General features: G+C 39.6%; 1 protein-coding gene across 7 annotated transcripts; it reads left to right on the top strand.

Annotated features, from left to right (window-relative positions):
• The first annotated feature begins 36 nt into the window (after positions 1–36).
• On the top strand, positions 37–19694 carry HNRNPK (heterogeneous nuclear ribonucleoprotein K). 7 transcript variants are annotated; one of them, XM_064140503.1, is made up of 16 exons: positions 37–130; positions 2688–2766; positions 2871–2950; positions 3768–3877; positions 5120–5176; positions 6649–6692; positions 7584–7656; positions 8199–8312; positions 10093–10221; positions 10692–10996; positions 11329–11383; positions 13638–13688; positions 16912–16933; positions 17011–17093; positions 17541–17710; positions 18482–19694. In XM_064140503.1, exons 3-16 carry the CDS (start codon positions 2902–2904, stop codon positions 18513–18515), a joined length of 1296 nt encoding a protein of 431 aa, XP_063996573.1. In that variant the 5' UTR covers positions 37–130; positions 2688–2766; positions 2871–2901; the 3' UTR covers positions 18516–19694. The 7 variants fall into 7 exon arrangements, with proteins under 7 accessions (XP_063996573.1, XP_063996575.1, XP_063996577.1 ...); XM_064140504.1 differs by lacking the exon at positions 37–130 and adding an exon at positions 330–414; XM_064140505.1 differs by lacking the exon at positions 2688–2766 and having other exon boundaries at positions 40–130; positions 18543–19694.
• The last annotated feature ends 239 nt before the right edge of the window (positions 19695–19933 follow it).

Genomic DNA, 19933 nt, shown 5'->3' with positions numbered 1-19933 from the left:
CGCCGGGCAGCGAGCACAAGGCGGAGTTTTCGCAGACGCCATTTTCTCTTCGCACGATTGTGGTGGCTTTTGCTCTCCTTTGCTGCCCCTCTCTGTCTGTACCGCTTCCATCGCGGCTCCCACCGGGCAGGTAACAAGAACGACTTCGGCGCAGCATAGCGCAGTGGAGCGGGTGGCGGGGCGGATTGCTACGTTACTCTTCTGCTGCCAGGCCTGGCTCGCCTTGGGCTTCACGGAGGGCGGGGCGTGGGGGGAACGCCTCGTATTCTTGATGGACAGCAGCCTTATCCAATGGAGCCGTGGCGGGCTCGGGCAAGAGGGAGGTGGCAGGGCCAATCGCCTGGCGGTGCTGGTGGATGTGCGCGGTGCTGCTGGGGACTGCTACCCTTTTTCTCCCGTGCGCGGCGAGGCCAGGTATGCACAGATCGCGGCAGGGTATAACGGGCTGGCGAGGAGGGGGCGCTGCGGGCGTTCCAGGTGAGGGGAACGTAGAGGCCAGGTTAGCTAGGCCTTCCATCGTGGCGCTTTCGGTGCCGTTACGTGACACAGCGGCGCGGGAGGCCCGCGGATTCCTTGTCGTGGGACATCAATCGCTGGGAGCCTCCGCGCACCGGGACTCCTAGGGACTCTCGGGGATGGTTGTGAAGTGGGCGAGAGCTATGTGGAGAATGAGGCCGGGTTGTTGCTGTCTCGTCTGATGGTGGGGAAAGCTCCTCAGACGGCCGAGGGCAGGCTTGCAGGCCCAAGGGCGCTCCCTCTCCGCCCTCTCGGCACGCGGAGAAAGCGAGAAAGGTCTCTGCGAGCATCTCTGAGCAGTTGGGCCTCGCTAGCGTGGCTCAGTGAAGGCTAGCAGCAATGTCGGGTGCTTCCCGAGTGTGGCGGAGCTGTAAAAGCTGGATTCCTGTGCCCGCCCTTGGTAGTTCTGTGCCCCGGGCAAGTTACCGGGAATTATGGCGGGTGGGGGGAAGGGCAGTGTCGGCCGCGATCTGTGCGGAGGTGGCCGCGGGAGGCCCACTTAGCAGCGCTCTGCGTCGCAACCGCCGTTTTCTGGAGCGGTTGCTGCCGATCTCCTTTTGCGACAAGCTTGTCCAGTTTTTCGGTTGTGCTAGTGCTAGGGCCGCCGGTCGCCTCCTTTGTGTCTTACTGCGCGGAGGGGGGATAAATGTTCTGTGACCGCGTGGTAGTGGCGGCTTTTCCGCTCCCGACTCCACCTAGCACCGGGCAGGCGCCATTGCAGCGGCCGCCATTTCTGGTGATCCTCGCCGCCGGGGAGGTGAGGCTGGGCCTTTGGGTGTTATGTAATGCTGCCGCTCTCCTGCCCGAGAGCCAGCTGGGCTCGTCGCCCGCCGCGCTAACGGCTACGGAGAGGCAGGCGGGCGATCGGGAAAGGCCACTACGCCCGGAGGGAGCGGCGCTGAAATTGATTGTCGTGCCCTGGTTCTTTCCTGCAGTGTTTGTGGCAGTTCGTGGCACCTCTCGCGGCCACTTTGTCTTTTCGGTATTTATAAAAATCATTACAGAATTAATCCGTGTAACTCGATTTACCTAGGATAGCCCAGTAACTTTACATACAAGGACTAGAAGAGGTTTGTCTAGGCGGGTAAATACACGTGACTAGGAGAGGCCGAGCCCTGTATTACGTCTTGCACTTCGCTGCATGCAGTACTGAAGTTCTTTGGATGGTTGGAAATATAAGAACTGAGGTCCGAAAGGCCAGTTTAGACAGTGTGAAAATTGTCCGAACCCCTCCCAACTCCTCCCTCACGTGAACAACATTTTGACAATGTCTGCTGAGATTTTGTGGGCGTTAAATCTGTGCGCGTCCATCAGCTCACATTAAGTGCCTAGAAAGACCAACGGGTGCTGGAAAGGCAGTGTCTCCTGTTAGGTTGTACAACAAACAAGGCAAACAAAAATTAACAACTGGATGAGAGTGCGTTTAAAAAGTTAGACACATCTTGTTACTTTTTTTTGGTTGGTAGATTTTAATCTCTTATTATCAGAATGAGTTACTGTAATTTGGCAAAGCAATGGAGTTTAATAAAATTCAATGGGAAAAATATGATCGTTTGGCTGTATTAGCTGTAGAAACATTTTTGAGAATAATTTGCAGATTTTAAAGCTAAAGTTGTCTCTGACGAGACTTAGTATTCTGAAATCAACAGAAACAGCTCACAGGCAAGATTCCAATTTCAGAAAACTCTAGAGAAGTTCAACTCCTTTTGATGGTCTTTGTTTTGTGCCTGCAGAGGATTGTATGTAACTACAGAGGGTGTTAAATTTGAATATATTTTCCCCAGTGTGGCTAGAAGTTATCGTTTGTGTTTTCATCTGTTATACTTGAGTGGAAGCCACGTAAAATGCCTGCTGATATGTTGCTGTAGCATCTGTACAACTAATGCTGATGATCAAGGTAGTAGGACATTTACTAGTTTTAAGTTGTGTAGTCTTATATAAAGTAAAGCCAAGGCAGCCTAAAAGCTATAATTCACGCAGTAGCAGTTCATCTTTGCTTGAAGACTTGTCTTTTGTATCCCCTTAGTAGTATATTCGGCCTGGGTCTGCTTTCTCTTTTGTGAAGAAAAGCTTTACAGCAAAAGTTCAGGTCAAACATCTGGTCTTTGGCTGTAGTGAGAATCCGAGCTGAAAGTGAGCAGAGTCACTACTGATGCGTGCTTTTTTCATAGGCTCTTGAAGCCATAGGCTGTTGGATTTTGATCCCGCCCAGAATACTTGACTTTTTCTCTGCAAGGATATATAATAGTGGTGAGTTACGGGAGCAGGCATTTCTTCTTGCTTTTGTTCATTAGCACAGTGTACGGTTTGTCTTTTCACAAAATAGATGTATGAGATTTTTTGTTTTTCAACAGGTTTTGCCTGCCAGTCTAAGAAGAAAAGGCAATGGAGACCGAACAGCAGGAAGAGACGTTTACCAACACAGAGACAAATGGTAAATTTTTTAAAGGACTGTTTAAGAGAGAACCTCTTTATATTTTTGCATTTTAAAATATTTTATATTTAAAATGTAAATAATGGCTTTAACTGTGTCAGCAGTAGTTTTTCACATTGCACTACATCTGTTAGATTTTAATTCAACCATATAATTACACAATATTTAAGCATGATTGTGTGATCTTTCTGTTGGTGTATCTAGGACATTGGATAAGAAGCTGAAAGTTAGGATAAAGAATTTGAAAATATTTCATAGTTATTCAGTACTTTTATGGGGAGTGTGAGTAGCAAGTATTGTCAGATATATGTGTTGTATTTTGTTGCAGTTTTTACATGCAGTAGTTTAAATGCATGAAGTACTTCAAAATAATGAGAATCTTCTTGTGCATAATTAATGAAGAAGTTGAGGCATTTATGCAATTTTTTTGCACTATGTATTTGAAGTGATACTTCTGTTTGTCTTAGACTCAAATAGTTTAGTTAGAGCTTTCTGTCTGAAGGTCTTTTTCCCAATTGCAAATCAGAGGTAGGTAGCAAGTGAAGCTTGCTGCACTGCTTTAAATGGTATGTTGTAAATTTCTCACAGGCTGTGTGAAACATTCTCATGTAGACCATAGTTCGTAGATTCTAAATGGATTTTCAGTGGTTAATCAGTCAAGACCTGTTTCTGTGCTATGGATGCTTAAGACTAGGTGTCAGTAGTTAGTGTTTAGCTAATAGAAAACAAGGTATTTATACAGAATATGAATTTACAATGCATTCCGTTTTATTACAACTTCTCAAGTTAAATAAATATTTGTGTTTCTCCCCTATGGACCTTTCTACAGGCAAACGTCCGGCAGAAGATATGGAGGAAGAACAGGCCTTCAAAAGATCTCGAAACACGGATGAGATGGTTGAATTACGCATCCTTCTTCAGAGCAAAGTATGCTTTTTAGTTTTTAATGCTTTTGCTACAGCATTGCCAAAGACTGTAGCAAAGTGTATGTTTATGAAGAATATGTAACACAAGATAACATTTATGAAATAATTCTAAGTGTATGAACGCTAGTAAAAATGTGTTGGTGATACAGTTATCTTCAGGGGTTTTTTTGACGAGTAGATCCATGAAGAGCAATATAGTTATTTTTAGAATACTTAGTTCCTGTGAAAGCAGCAATATAAATGAGAGGTTGTTATTTTGAAGGGAGTTTTTCTGTATTAGTCTTTGGAAAAGAAATGGAGAATGATCAGCTGGAAATAGTAAATTAAAGGTAAATTAACTGTAAGGTAAGATCCTTCCTTAGGATTTTACTAATTCTTTCAAACAGATTTACTAAAGTTGTTCAAATATGTCAACAGGAAGAATTGCAGTAGTAATTACTATCATGGTGATTGCAGTGGTTTAGCTGACAAGTGTGAACAATTACAGTAAAGTTGCTATACATATGAGTTTTCTCTGGTGTTCCCAATTGTTAGACATGACTTGTACTTTCTGAAGTATTTTAGTCTTTAGTATTGGCACTGTAACTCTGCATCAAATTGCTAAGTTATGTGTGGTGCTGCAAAACATTTTGCATGCTGTTAAACATAGTGTGTAATTGTGCAATAATACTAACACTTTTGCATGTAATCACCTGGTAAAAGTTTTGCTAATCTCAGAAAATTTAGAGGCTGTTAATATGGGCTTTAACCATTTTCAGAATGTACTTCCTTGAGAAGTCAGTTGTGAGAGAAATACAAACCAAAGTCAGCTCTCTGAATTACCAAGAGGAGTTTGGAGTGTAAAAGTGAAATTTACAAGCACAATCGTTTTTTTGGCCTAGGGAGGAAGTTTGCATAAATGAGGCATATAATTGACCTGTATTAAATTCATACAGTGTATTTTCTTGAGACTTCAGCACATATGGAATTGCCTAGAAACTTCGATTTGGAATTGAAATACTAATTGTGAAACTGAACATCCTTTTCTGAGTTCAGTGGTAGAAGTTGTTGACCACTTTTTTTCACAGGCAAACTGTATCAGATTGTTTCAATGTGATTTGAACCTTTCAAAACCAGTGCCTGCATGCCTCCACCTCAAGGCCAGTAGCATAATGCAAAAAGAGATTTACGCTTCTTAGACTTGAGGAGTTTGAAAATAGTCTGCTGTGTTGGCATAACGTGACTTTCGAAAACTATTTTCCAGAATGCTGGAGCAGTGATTGGAAAAGGTGGCAAAAATATTAAAGCACTTCGTACAGACGTGAGTATACATGTGATTGAACTAATTTAACACCCAATTCTTTCAGAGCACTACATCAAAAGCTTGCATTTCTAGAAATCGGAGCAATTCAACTGTAGACGCCAGTAGTTACAAGACATCTTTAATAGATTGTTAGAGGAGATAACAGTTCTTAAATTTCTACTCTAATAAAAACCCAACGTGACTCATGGCAGGAGAGGTTTATATTAAGTCTCTTCACTTTTGAATAGAATTCCACAAAACTACACACTTCATGTGAGTTAACGTCCTAATTAGAAATACTGACAAAGCTTAAACCCCTTAACTGTACCATTTCCCATATGTCTGTATCAATTACAGTACTACTGAAACCATTGCAGGTGGCTGGCTTAACCCAGTGATAGAGGAATTCTTTAACTTTCTGTAAAAACCAAACCAGTCAGTTTGTTCTTCAACAGCTTGCATCCCAAACACATTAATTGTAAGATTTCTAGATTTAATTATGTGTATAGAACAGTAAACAAGTATTCAGGTAGTTGGAAGCAGTTCTAAACAATCACGACCAGCTTGCCTGTTCGCATTTTACAGTGGGTTGACTCTTGTGATTAGACACATGCTCAGCATAATGTGTATTTATAAAACTTGGCAACGCTTCTTAAATTCCATTTGTTTACACTCCTGTACTTGACATCAGCTACAGTTTCAACAGCTTTTCGGTTAAGACTCTACTGAACATGAGATTTGGCAGTATCTCATTACAAATCAGCTCCAACTAAGTGCATAAACTACCGCAACTAGAATCGAGGTTGAAGTTGAAATGGTCAGGAATCATATGTACGCTCGCTAATTTTGGCAGCTAGTTGTGTTTTTCTTTTTTTTTTTTAATAGGATGGTTTTTTGTGGTGGTTTTTTCTTTTTTTTCTTTCCTTTTTTTCTTTTCCAACTAAGTGTGTCACCTAAGTCCAGATAATTCAGATTGGTCTGGAAAATTAACTTTCCCGATCTGCCCGAGGTTCTAATAATAGTGATCTCAACAGGTTTTGTGTCTACCCTCATGAGCCAGCCTGCTACTGAAACATCATATGTTAAAACTAGTTTAGTCAGATCAAGTGACTCATTTTTAAGGTCCATACTGTTAAACCACAGCTGGTGTAGCAATCCATAATTGTGTTAGTCTTCAGAACAACTTGAGCTTGTTTCATTAATTGAGAGTAATGAGTATAGTTTGTATTAAATTAAAATTTATTGCTTTTCCCCCTTTTCCCTCTCCTTGTTTTTTTGGCCATATATCTCCGTTGCCCATGTACTGGATCGACTTGCCCCTGCGTTGCCCACCATGACGTTGGCCCATCCGCCCCTGAACGCCCATGTGAAAACCCTGGTTGGCTATGCCCAAAAATGTGCTCGTTGCCAAACGGGTACCATACTTGACAACTTCTGATTGAATACCCATGCCCAATGCCAACATCCACGAACGCCAATGACCAATGCAGTACAATGCCAGTGTTTCAGTCCCAGACAGCAGTGGCCCCGAGCGGTATGTCCCAACAGTTTATGCCTCACTGCCTGATTAGAAAGAGAGAAATGTATTTTATTACCTGCCTTTGATATAATTAAATAGTATCCCCTTATAGACGGTGTATTGTTTTTGTTTTTTTTTTCAAGTTTTCTGTCTTATTTTGCCCATTAAGTCTTTTTGTCACTGAACTTCTACGTGAGTTGCCCACCCAAACAATCCACTGATTTTATTTCAATGGAAGGAGCACAGCTTCAAGTGTTGCATATTTGCTGCATTGTAAATCAAATTGTTTCAAAGTAGTCTCTCGCTCTGTCTATGTGGCCCACCTTGCTCCTGTCAACATTGCCTGTTCATAATTAATTTCTGATGAAATGCTAACTCTGGTTCACTTCCCTTCACTTCTCATTTGTTTTGTCTTTTTTTTGTCTTGCATTTGTATTTGTTTTCTTGGAGAACCCATTAGAAATCTGATTTCTAACTGGTATCATAACCTTACTGCAGATACAGTGTTCACCACTTGCATATCCCCACTTTTTTCTGTGAGAAGGTGTGCCAGTTTTACCTATGTAATAGTGAGGGTATCCTAAATTAGTGGTGGCGGGGAACACTTCTACTTTCAGTTCTGCGTCAAGTTTCTTGCCCACTTAATCTGAGCCCTTCCAAAAGCCCGTTCTGTCTTTCTCTCTCTCTGCAAGATCTACCTAACTTTAAATTTATCATGCATATATATTGGGCATAAACAAAAATGCATGTGCTGTAAATTGAGCAAACAGGTTTATTTTAAATGGGGACTATTAATTGTAAGCTCTTCTCTGTAGTAAAACTTGTTAGAATTTTGTGTATGTTGACTAAAAAAATCTACTTCTTTTCCACCTTCACTGTATTTTCTGGCATTATGGCCTCCAACAGCATCTTGAGCATAAGCGCAGACATAGAGACAATTGGAGAAATTCTGAAGAAGATTATCCCTACTTTAGAAGAGGTATGTCTCTTAATGTTTTGCCTTTTGGAGGTAAGGGATTAGCTTTTGAAATAAGATGATTCTAGATTATTTTCTGGTTTTTGAATACAGGAAATGAAATTTTAAAGCCCTTTAAAGAAAAGTTTCAACTCTCAAATTACGTATTAGCTGCCTTTTTTTTTTTATCATGGACAGAGTCACTGTATATTAAGGTTTTGAGCAGCTCTCTTTGCTTTCAAAGCATTTGTCTTCAGACTTGTTTTATCTCATTTTTAAAGTAGTTGCAATTTGTATTTTGTGTTGGCTATGTGAGGATGTTACCCTATTTCCAGTCTTTGTGTAAAATACTGCAGTATTTCATAATAAGGAAACTGATCTGACATCAGTTTATATTGAGGTAAAGTGCTTAAGTATTTGTCATCTTGTCAAAGAAAAAGCTGAGTTATAACACAGCAGTAAATCAACTCATAGCACTGTGTTTAGAGAAGAAACTTCACCAAGCCCTGAATATTTCAAATTTATTATGACTAATATTGTTTACCTTGTATCCGTCTTTCTTACAGTATCAACACTACAAAGGCAGTGACTTTGACTGTGAACTAAGACTTCTCATTCACCAAAGTTTGGCAGGAGGAATTATTGGTGTCAAGGGTGCTAAAATTAAAGAACTCCGAGAGGTAATAGTTTCCTGTTCTTCTGAGATCTGCTTCCCTTTTTCCAATAAACAGTTCAGTGTTCTCTGTTCATAAAGGACAAGTGTTAGTATCTTCTCTGCAGTAATTCAGAAGATACTGCATACATTATGTTGATGTTCTGAAATAGATCTGTGAATTGCAGCTTTCTTGCAAACATTCATAAGTAAAGTCATTGGTGGTAGAACCTGAAACTTCTAGTCAAGTTTGGGGCAATATTCCTAGTAGAATGATGTTCTTAAAAGAACATTCTGCTTCCTAAAAGTAAATGAAATTACATGTTGCTCCTACAATGAACTAGATTTATTTGCGTTGTTTGGCAAGCAGAATGGTTTGGGGCAAATGCACCTTCACAGACTCCTATGATAGAAGTTGAATAGGTTCCTGAATATTGATGTGAAAGAGCTGTGTTTTTATATTTTCTTCTAAGTTCACTCTCCAGAAGACAATTTATTGTCTTTATTTCAGTAAGGGAATGAGATGTAAAAAAACCAATGGCCCCCTGAGTGTAAAATAATGTCTGTTTTCTGTCCATTCTTGACACTGTGTCAGAGGCAATTTCAGGTCTGTTCTGGTACAAGCTGGCATCATGAGTTGAGAACAGCATAATATCTATGTAATGGTAGCAGTACTGCTGTCCAAAGCATGTTTTCTTGATATATGATGGCTAATATGAGGCTGTATGGCCATTCAGCAAGGTTTGGACAGACTGGGGAGCTGGACAAAGAAAAGCTAATGAGGTTCAGCAAGGAGTAAGTGCAGAGTCCTTCACCTGGGAAGGAATAATAAATTGCACCAGTACGGGTTAGGAGGTGATCTGCTCTAAAGTAACCCTGTGGAGAAGAACGTGGTGGACAACAGGCTATTTATGGGACAGCAGTGTGCCCTTGTGGTCAAGAAGGCCACTGGGATTCTGGGCATTAAGAGGAGTTTGTTCAGCACATGGAAGGAGGTTCTATTCTCTCTCTTTCCTGGTGAGACCTCACCTGAAATACTGTGTTCAATTCAGGTGGGATAGGTGTCTGCTCGGAAGAGTCCAACACAGGGGTACAAGATGATTAAGGTGCTGGAGCACGTGCCCTGTGAGGAGAGACTGAGGGATGAGCTTTTTAGTCTGCTGAATGGAAGACAGAGCGAGGATCTAATATATGGTTTTATGAGGGCTGGCTGTCAAGAGGGAGGGGACAGACTCTTCTCAGTTGTGCCCTGCAATAAGACAAGGGGCAATGGATGTAAACTACAGCACAGCAAGTTCTCCCTCAACAGGAGGAACTTCTTTACTGTAAGGGTCATGGAGCACTGGAACAGGCTTCCCAGTGAGGTTGTGGAGTCTTCTCTAGAGACTTCCAAGACTGCCTGGATGCTTTCTTGTGTGACCTGCACTAGATTATGGTCCTGCATTGGCAGGGGTGTTTGGACTCAGTGATCTCCAGAAGCCCTTCCAGCCTCTGACTTACTGTGATTCTGTGAATACACCTCCAAGGTTGCAATAGATGCGTAGTCCTTTTGATAGTGTTTAGTTAAGTGATAGTGTAGACGAGACATAGTTGAGAGAGGAGAAAATTGAGCTTCTTCCTTCTCAACAAAACTGTCAATAAAGATCTTAAATACAGCATTAAATTTGTTCCAAGAAGTTAGAAGCAAGCATACACTTAAATGACAGGGAAATTTATATTATTTATATTGTTTTTTAAAAGGGGCTTAATGGATTTATGAAGTTGTTGTTTCAAATACTTAATCTCTGATTTATATTTTTCTTCCACAGAACACCCAGACCACCATTAAGCTCTTCCAAGAGTGCTGTCCTCATTCTACTGACAGAGTAGTTCTTATTGGTGGAAAGCCTGATAGAGTCGTTGAATGTATTAAGATTATCTTGGATCTTATCTCTGAGGTAATGTTTATGAAACAAATTTTATTTTCAGTGTAATTTGTGAATGTTTCAAGATCTGTTTTTTGGTATCTCTAATTTTCTATTTCGAATTTAGTACCTCCTACTTCCCCAGTAATAGAGCAATCAAGTTACCATCTTTTGACATTATTTCCCTTTTCTGTAATTGGGGTGCACTATATGGAAGAAAGAAGCAATTTTTGATAGTGGTGGGCCATTATTCATGTTTTATATGAAACATTAAGATGGAGAAACTAATCAGTTTTGTCTCCTTTTCTCCTTAACCACTAGTAAGTGACAACAGTTTCTTAATATTGTAATTAGACTCATGAGAAACAAATCACTATTTCCTCCTTTATAACTAGCATTGTGAAATCCAAAAATGTGTATAAATATAAATTAACAAATTTGGAACTCTTAACGTAATTAAATACATTGATTGTAATGGTCCTGATTTGGTTCATTTGTTTTAGTCTCCAATAAAAGGACGGGCCCAGCCTTACGATCCTAATTTCTATGATGAAACATACGACTACGGTGGCTTCACAATGTTTGATGATCGAAGGGGACGTCCGGTAGGCTTCCCGATGCGTGGAAGAGGAGGTTTTGATAGAATGCCCCCTGGTCGTGGTGGACGACCTATGCCTCCATCAAGAAGAGATTATGATGATATGAGCCCTCGCAGAGGACCTCCACCACCTCCACCAGGTCGTGGAGGTAGAGGTGGAAGCAGAGCTCGTAATCTTCCCCTTCCTCCTCCACCACCTCCTCGTGGCGGGTGAGTTGTATAGATACATTATAGAAAACTCACACTGTGTACAGTCTCTTGAATCATATTTTCATCTTTCCAGTGTTTTTTTTTCACTCTTCAATGTTGACAGTGATTATGCAGGGTTGAGTGTGTGTTAGACCAGATTATTTTGAGAAATGCTGGTATTTAGTTATTTGCTGCCCTCTAGTAATTTAGTAGGACTGTATTCGGTAGTTCTGAAACTTAAAACTAGAGAGAGTTGAAGTTAGGATATATGAGCTATGAAATGGAACATCTAAATTACACTATATAAACTAGTTTCTAAAGCAATAAGCATTCTGCTTTTCTTTCATTTGTAGAGATCTTATGTCCTACGACCGAAGGGGCAGACCAGGAGACCGTTATGATGGCATGGTACGAGTTTAAAATTTGCCTTGTTTAGTTGCATAAGCACAGTTAGCATGTCAACTGTCTACATATATTGTTGCTGAATGCATGCACTTAAATATGGGGTGTGCATGATTCCGGTGATAAAATCACAATGTTTTCTCTGCAGAAGTGGTCCCATGTGGAGGACTTCTCAGGGTGTAAGTGGACACCCAAAACACTGTCTGCTTGCTTTCTCTCCTCATACCACCAAAGATGGCTGCTCTACAGTGGAGGTTGTCTTACATTGACTGTCTTTCATTTTTTTTATTCAAGACAACAGAGGCAGGAAATTTGTGGGGTTTGCAGACAAAGAAAAAACATCAGAACAATGTTGCCTGAAATTCTTTGATTCACACAAGCATTCTTGATGTTGGAAAAAAATAAGCATGACTAGAATTGTACATGTTACAGTGTCTGCGAAGAGCTCTAGTTAACCTTGGAGGTGGTTGCTCTTTTGAATCAATTCTCCGGTGATTTCTATGCAAAAATCCACTGCCACTCCAAATTTTTTGATACTAGGACCAGTGCTGAGTTGAATCTTAAGTTAATTTTGATACTTGCTGAGGGGAAAAAAAAACTTAAAGTATATGGAAGCTTTAAAAAGTATTCCTCTATATGAAGCTTTCCAGCAGTCAGTTACTGTTGTACTAGTTTGTTCTTTCCTGGGAAATCACCTATTTCAGAGGTAAATCTACAGTAGCAATTTTTTTCCCTCTTCTGGCTTTGGTTGGCATGTATACTGAGCAGCTTGCCCTTCTTTAATTGTCTTCATGAGCTAGGTCTTACTTAGCTTGAATTTTGGGCAGTAGTGGGTTTTATTTTGGTCTGTTCCAACTAGAATAGAAAATACATTTTGCTTTCTGTTTAGCATGACTTCTGTCTAATTGACCCTTCCTTTCTTGAACTCAATTTCTAAAAGCACTTCAGGATACAGTGTAGTTGTTAGGCTGGTTGGCTTACAGAGGGACTTGGCAATCTTAGAGATCTTTTTCCAACCATAATGACTTCTGAGTTAAGTGTATAACTACTCCAAATCTGTTACATGGCCTGTAGCAGCTATTATGACAGTTTTTAACAAAAAAAAAATTTCTTCATCTGCAGAGTTCTTTAAAGTACTCAGAGATGAACATGAAGGGTAGAAAACAAAGTGGGCAGGTCTATAAAGTAGTTTTATCCCCTCACTGATTTCTGTAATTGCCTGATACGGTACTAAAGTTTTAAAGTACAAACAATTTCAAACTCTTGAGTTAATAGAGGGTTAAATCAGAATGTCTCCTGTTAAGTGTACTGTCTCCTCTCAGTAATCTGTGAGTGTCTTCAAACTCCTGATGGTATTTTGTTCTTCAACTACTTCCTAATTATTGGAATTTTTTTAATTTCTATGTGCATGTATTGATATGTGACAATTTAACTGCATACACTTAAAAATACAAAAATCTTCATGCTTTAGAGACATGACATTAACAAGCACATTAAAAAATCAGGAAAGGAAGAGCTTGTGACAGCTGTTCTACTTAACCATGTGGACACTGGAGGAAAGTTACAGAATTTCACTCTTAGATAATCCTATTAAAAAACAGAGAAAATTATAATAAAATAATTTGGATATCAGTTAAGGACTGCACATGTTTTCTTTAACTAGATGTAAAAGTTAAGCTCACTGGCTTGTCCTACTAGTGTGTATGTAAATAATGTTTAAGATGCAGAACTCTGAAAGAAATATTATACATTGTATTTTTAAAAGGCAGCAGATACAATAAGGCAGCAATAGGTTGTTAGTCTGGTTATTGGCTTTGAGGTAAGTGAAAATGAATTGATGGAACACAAGCAGTGTTCTTGCTTAAACAGCTGTTGGCATAGAGATAATGACTGACATTATTAAATCTTTGTTTTCTAATATGTGGAAGGAATAAAAGATTTTGATACTGGATAGCACTTGAAGGTGTTCTCAAAAGACAAAACCCCCACTTGTTCAACGTTGCTCTGCCTTTAGCTGTCTGACCTTTTTTGTAGAAGGAAAGACCTCTTTATATCACATAAATGGGAAGAAAGCATGACTGCTTACAGTTCACTCACAATGAAACTGAAAGGGAGTGAATCTTGAAAGTGGTCTAAATCACAAAAGTGGTCTAAATCACAAAGATCTAACTTTGTTGGAGAAAAAATGTTCCTCTGTACCAGTGTCTCTTTGCTTGCTAAGTTGTTAATGTTTCTTTCCTTTTTTGCTCATGTCTGGAAGATGATGCAATGTCATGTAGATGCCTGTGATGATATGCAGCCGCCAGAGTTGGTAAGTGTGTTCAAACTTCTCTGTAAAAATGACTTCATTAAATAGGTTGCAGTGATGTGTGTTTCTTGATGCTGAGTGTAGTCAGTAGTGACTTGCATCTATTGAAAATCATAAAGCTGTCCTTCTGACTCAGAATTTATTGGCAGTTTATCTTGCAGTATGTCCTGTACAGTAACTGAAATGTGGAAATACATAATAGCACAGCCAAAAGAGAGTCTTTCCTATACCTCCTTTTGCCTCTTTTACACTTACTGTATTTTCGTGTTGTGAATATTAACTTTCTCCATAACTGATACACTGTAGTTGCATGGATTTAGGATGTATATTTTGTATTAATTTCATAATGTATTTTCTCCTGTTTCAAACAGCAAGTCTTAAAAGTAACTTTTTACTTGTATTTGGAGATAAACTATTCTCCTTTAATTATCAGTGCACTTGGAAAGGCACAGTTAATTGGGTAGGGTTTGGGAAGAGAAGTTTAGGGATTCGTCAGATACTTACGCTGTTTATCAGATGGCAAAGTGCTGTCAAATACTAAAATTCTGTCCTTAGCTTACATAAACACAGCAAATGGAATTGCTTGACTCATCTGGTGTCTAGTTACAGTTTAGGGAGGTAAAAATGACCAAGGAAAGAACTTTCTTGAACACAAATTAGTTCTAAAAGGGATCTTCAGATGAGTATCAATGGGAATATGTGTGTATGCATTGTGCTACTCTGACCAGTCTGTCAATTAAGTCTTAAGCTAAACCTTGATTCTCTTGGAATTTGGACTCTGCTACAGGCTCTGTTAGGTTTTATTAGTAAGTAGCATGCTCACGCAGCATATAGGTTGCTTAGAGGCAGAGGACAAGCTCAGCTCTTCAGTCTGAGTAGCTTCCATTCTGATCTTCTAAAAAGGCAGTCTGTAAACAGTATTTAGGGGAAGACATGTTGCATTACAATGTGAACAAGTAATTGCAGTTGTTTGAACTTGGTGTGCTGCCAGGTGCTCCTGCTGTCTCACCTTCCTCAGTAGGATGAGGGGAGAAAGAGAGATAGAGCTTGTGGCTCAAGATACAGAACAGAGGGATCACTTGATTATTACCATTGTGGGCAAAACAGAGTTGACTTGAGGAAGAGTAATTTATTGACAATTAAAACTACAGTAGCACTGTAAGAAACAGGAAAACTAAAAACACCTTCACTTCCTTCCAGACTGAATTTCATTCTTTTGTTTCCTGCTCTTCTACTTCCTGTAGCAGGAGTGGTGCAGGAGGAATGGGGAATGGTGGGTTACAGTCAATTCATCACACTTTGGCTGTTCACCTGTAGTGTGGGGTCCCTCTCACAGGGTGCAGTTATTGACAAAGTGCTCAAATCTGGATGTTTCAATGGAGATCAGGTTTTTCAAGATAGGCTTCAGCCTGAGTCATCATCACGGAGTACAGTGCTTTCAGGAACAGACTGGTCCGGTGTGTGCCCCCAGCTGGGCATATGTCCTGTTAAGCACCTTCACTTGCATGCGCCTTGCACAGACTGCAGCTTCCTTCAGGTCATTCTCACCCAAATAAAAGGTCCTCCATGGATTGCAGTGTGATTATCTGGTTCAGGGTAGTTCACTTCATGAGCGGCAGAAAAGTCTTTGTTCCAAAGCCTGGAGCGCCTCTTTCCCCCCTCCTTTTACTGTGGTGTCTGTGGCGTTGTTTCACTTTTTTCACTTGCTAATCTCTTATCTGAGGCACACTGATCACAGGAGTGCCACCAGCTTTGCCAGTGGTCTCAGCTTTAAGCAGTAGGCATAGACATTTTGGCGTTAGCTCGAACTGTCTGGCTTTGACAGATACAGGGGGCAGCCCCATGCTTCTCTCAAAAGTCACCCCACTGGTCCTCCAGAAGTTGAATTCTGGAGAACTTTGCATACTTGTTCTTTGAGTCTGTAAGGAAGTATGAAAATGGAGTCTTGTGCCCTTAGAAAACATTAGATTAAATGAAGCACTTGATGTCTATTACTGATCTAGAAATCCTAAAACTATAGAGGCTAGGAGTGCTCATTGCTGGTGATTTGGATTTGTTATATCGCAGTTTTAGCGGAACAGAAGGAAGTTGTGATGATTATCTGTTGTGAGATACAAAGGTTTGTGACATAGTGTGAATAGAGTGTTAAATATTGGAGCTCTTCTTCAGAGCTTTTGGTGTGGGGTTTTTTTTCCATTGTCTTGTTTAGTTTGTTTTTCTTGAAGACAGATGAAATAAGAGGATTGACAGTTACTAGGTAATTCTTTGGTCTCAAAACTGGAGATCTGAGCCTCTCCTGAGCTGTATTGGTAGCATGAATAAAGTTGTACTCTGATCTTTTGAATGTTAGTTTAATCAGAGTGAGGAGTAAAGCGTCATCAGGAACTGCCTAGAAGCAGCTGAATTGATGAAGCTGATATGGCTGGGTCTTTTATGTCCTTTGTTGCCCCCTACCCCTGCCACCATCATGGAAGGAGAGGCAGGCTCTTCCAAGGGCCTGTGCTGTGCCAGGTACTCCCAGGGTGGTGGCAAGGACTAAGCCAAGCTGGATCAAATGCTGGCCAGAACTATGACAGCAGTCAGACTTAATGTTGAAACTGATGAATTTTTAGGTCATTAAACTTTCACCTTAGGAAACTATGGGGGCAGGCAATTGCAGAGACAGCAAAAAGGATTTCAGCTTCTAGTCTTTTCTTCAGATCCTTTCTGGTATTATTAGAAAATGAGTAGGTGAGAAGCTAGTCTTATTTTATGTGTAAGTCTCCCTGCTGGCAAGGCCCAAATTGGAGCAGCCCAGAGAAGAATGATCCAGATAAAGGTGGATGATCTTACCTGGCAACAAAATAAAGCAAAAGACTTGTAATCCAGTGCCAAAAGCTGAAATCTAGAGCTTTGGATCATAAGAGATTCTGCAGATGCATTGTGCAGCAGCTTTCATACTTGCTTGCTCTGCACAGTTCCTTACCCTTGCAGTGGTTGTTCCTATATAATGTTGCAGTCAAACATGTAAGATTATTTAAAAGCAAACCGAAGTATTTGCAGTTAAATAAAGTTATGTACAGTTATGCTCTCCTACCCATCCTTTTTTTCTCATCTGTCCTCAGCCTCAGTTGGCCTTTGACAGCACCTCACTGTTATACTTACAGTAAGGTTTGGGGTTGAGATGCTTACAAAAATAGGCTCAACGTTAGCTGTTAATACTCACTTTTCCCCCTTTCTCTTACAGTTCGAGGGCGGCTCTGGATATGGTAAGTGTTTATGTAGAACCTTCACATGTACTTTATTATGTGCTTATTAAAGGGCTTGATACATACATTTAAATCAGATTATTCTTATGCAGGGGGTCGTGGTTCATATGGAGATCTTGGTGGACCCATCATCACAACACAAGTAACTATTCCCAAAGATGTAAGTAAAGTTGAATTGCTTTCAACTTTTTTCTCATTTTTAAAAAAGTCACAGGCTTTCCTTAAACTGTGTAAATGTAGATTGGAGGTGTTCAGGGTATTTGACCAGTACTTCTCATATCAAGTGTTTTTTCTAAATCATCTGAAATTTGTTTTTTCCAATGTTTGTGTTCACTTTAGAGATAGATTAAACAAATCTACTTATTGTTAATATTCAGTAACAGAGATGGTCTCTGTGGCTTGCTTTTTACAAATGAGCAACTGATTCTGCCACGTATCAATATGTCTTTGTTACAGTTAACATTGCAAAGGATGTTTTGAGGCTGTAAAGAAGTAAGCTTCAACTGCAACTCTTGAGACTAAACATACGGAAGCTACTCAAAACACTGCTGTGGTTTTAATAAATTGAAGTTGTAGCAGGAGTTGAATGCTTTGCTCTCTCCCCTAGTTGGCAGGATCTATTATTGGAAAGGGAGGACAGAGAATCAAACAAATACGTCATGAATCAGGAGCTTCAATCAAAATTGATGAACCATTAGAAGGCTCAGAAGATCGGATAATAACTATTACAGGAACACAGGACCAGATACAGAATGCACAGTATTTACTGCAGAACAGGCAAGTTACAGTTTCACCCCCTACTGTCAATTTTAGGCCGACTGATACATACACACTAAAGCTGTTCTCTGTGGTACAGTTTTTACAAGACAGGTTTTAAGTAACTATTTGAACTTAACTTCTCCAGTGGTAGTTTTGCTTTGGTTCTTTTCCTCCATTCTAATTGAAATGAAGACACCCTCAAAACTAATATTGGTGGAAGATACCTTAACCAAGCAGTCCTCTCATTTCTCTGGTGAAAACTGCTGCAAAAAAAACCCTACTTGTAATTAATTATATAGAGCCTGTAGAAAATATAGAAGATTTCAGTGGATGTTGGCCTAGTTCTGTGTGGAAGACTAGTGATTTTGTTGTTTTTAGATAACTAAATTGACAACAAATCACAGTCTGCCATATGGCACAGACCATGCCTCTACAGGACAAGTTGAAATCCATTTGCTGCTGTTACGCAGCATACGTTGTTGACATTACTTTGTCTTATTTTGCCAAATATTAACAGCTTCAGATATAATTTGCTTAGTTTGTTAACGTGTTGGTGGTCATAGGAGATTTAGATACTTTAATTTGAATGTTTGGCTTTAGATTACTAATATTTAAATGTGCCTAAAATATATTAATATTCATATAATTAATAGCCATTAGTATTTTATTTACTTTAAAATATATTAGGAATTTATAGTTCAGTCTGCTCTAAGAATGTCATTTGTGAATGTTGATGCAAGTTGTATGGTCCATCATTCTAATACATGCTTTTTTCTTTTTCTTTTATAGTGTGAAGCAGTATGCAGATGTTGAAGGATTCTAATGCAAGATTATTTTTTCTTTTTTATAGTGTGAAGCAGTATTCTGGAAAGTTTTTCTAAGACTAGTGAAGAACTGAAGGAGTCCTGCACCCTTTTTTTTTTTTTTATCTGCTTCTGTTTTAAAAGCCAACATTCCTCTGCTTCATAGGTGTTCTGCATTTGAGGTGTAGTGGAATATTTGCTGTCCACCAGATGTAATGTTTTAGTTCCTTACAAATACATGGAGTGGGAGGGGAAGGGCGCACAAGACTAACAGGAAATTTTGAAGGAGCAGCAGAGAGAGTGGGTTTTATTTTTGTTCATTGTTGGTGGTAAATTGTACTGTTTTTCTGTAATTGTTGTGAATGCCCTGCTTCTATGTACACTGTATCTTTTTTTAAGTGAGGAGAATACTGGTAGTTCCTGACATCCTTTGAGAGCAGTGTGCAGAATGTAATGCTCTTTTATAAGAAACAGTTTTATGATTTTTTAAAATAAATTTAGTGAACCTGTTGTTGGTGGTTATTTTTCTTCAGGTTATTAAATAGGATAATATCCAAAATGGATATACTCTTCCCCTCCCACCCCTTTGCATAAATGAAGCTTGCTGTTAAGCTTGCTTTTCTGCTTCTTTAACATAGGAGTTAAGTGAGGGTTTTTACAAATTAAATTGTGTGAAAGCAAAGACTGCTTTTTGAGAAAAATGCAAAAATACTCATGCAAATAAGTAAAACTTGCAAAAATGTCAAGTGTTTGGCCCTCTTTGCAGTACATATATATATATTGGTGACAGTATATAAATAAAATATTTTAAAAAATTTGTGATGACACTGAGTAAACAGTGGTAAAGTACACCTGGTTATGACAGCTTACTTAATGCAGATAACACTGTTGGAAATGACAGTTGCTGTACCATTACTGAATTAATTATAGTTGTTTTCTGAGCTTTCATTTGTATGAGGTAGAAAATCTTATAAACCAGCAAATTGACCGTATCTAACTCTGTAACTTGTTTTTCATTGTATGCAGAACTTAAACTTATTTGGTTTTCCCTATTGTATGTTGAATTCCATAAGAATTTTGTGAGAAAATAAAAAATATAAAGGCTCTGGATATCTCATGTAATACCTTGGCATTTGTATTTATAGTTTACAAGTTCTAATTTCACTTCCTGAATAAAAACAAATGTAAAGGATGCAAAAGTGTGTTGCATATATGGATACGATGAGTTCAGAAAAGCATGGATTCCTTCTGTTTTGGTTTGATGGTTGGTTTTGTTAGTTTGTTTGTTTCACTTTGCCTAGGGTTGTAGAGGACTTTGCGTTACTCCACAGCACTGAAGCAGTTACTGTCCTGTCGTGGTGGTTTAGTCTTGGCTGGGGGACAGATGCCCACAAAAGCTATTCTGTCACTCCCTTTAGATGGACAGGGGAGAGGTAAA

This window comes from Pogoniulus pusillus, chromosome Z (assembly GCF_015220805.1).
Source record: "Pogoniulus pusillus isolate bPogPus1 chromosome Z, bPogPus1.pri, whole genome shotgun sequence".
NCBI lineage: Eukaryota > Metazoa > Chordata > Aves > Piciformes > Lybiidae > Pogoniulus > Pogoniulus pusillus.
Note: the sequence above shows the minus strand (reverse complement) of the source record. Positions and strands in the feature narration are given on the sequence as shown.

Bases quoted from the DNA above. Each gene is read 5' to 3' on its own strand.
- HNRNPK (XM_064140503.1), top strand. From the start codon at position 2,902: ATGGAGACCGAACAGCAGGAAGAGACGTTTACCAACACAGAGACAAAT. The intron at 3,878-5,119 runs GTATGCTTTTTA...ACTATTTTCCAG, and splicing joins GCATCCTTCTTCAGAGCAAA to AATGCTGGAGCAGTGATTGG. The intron at 11,384-13,637 runs GTACGAGTTTAA...CATGTCTGGAAG, and splicing joins GAGACCGTTATGATGGCATG to ATGATGCAATGTCATGTAGA.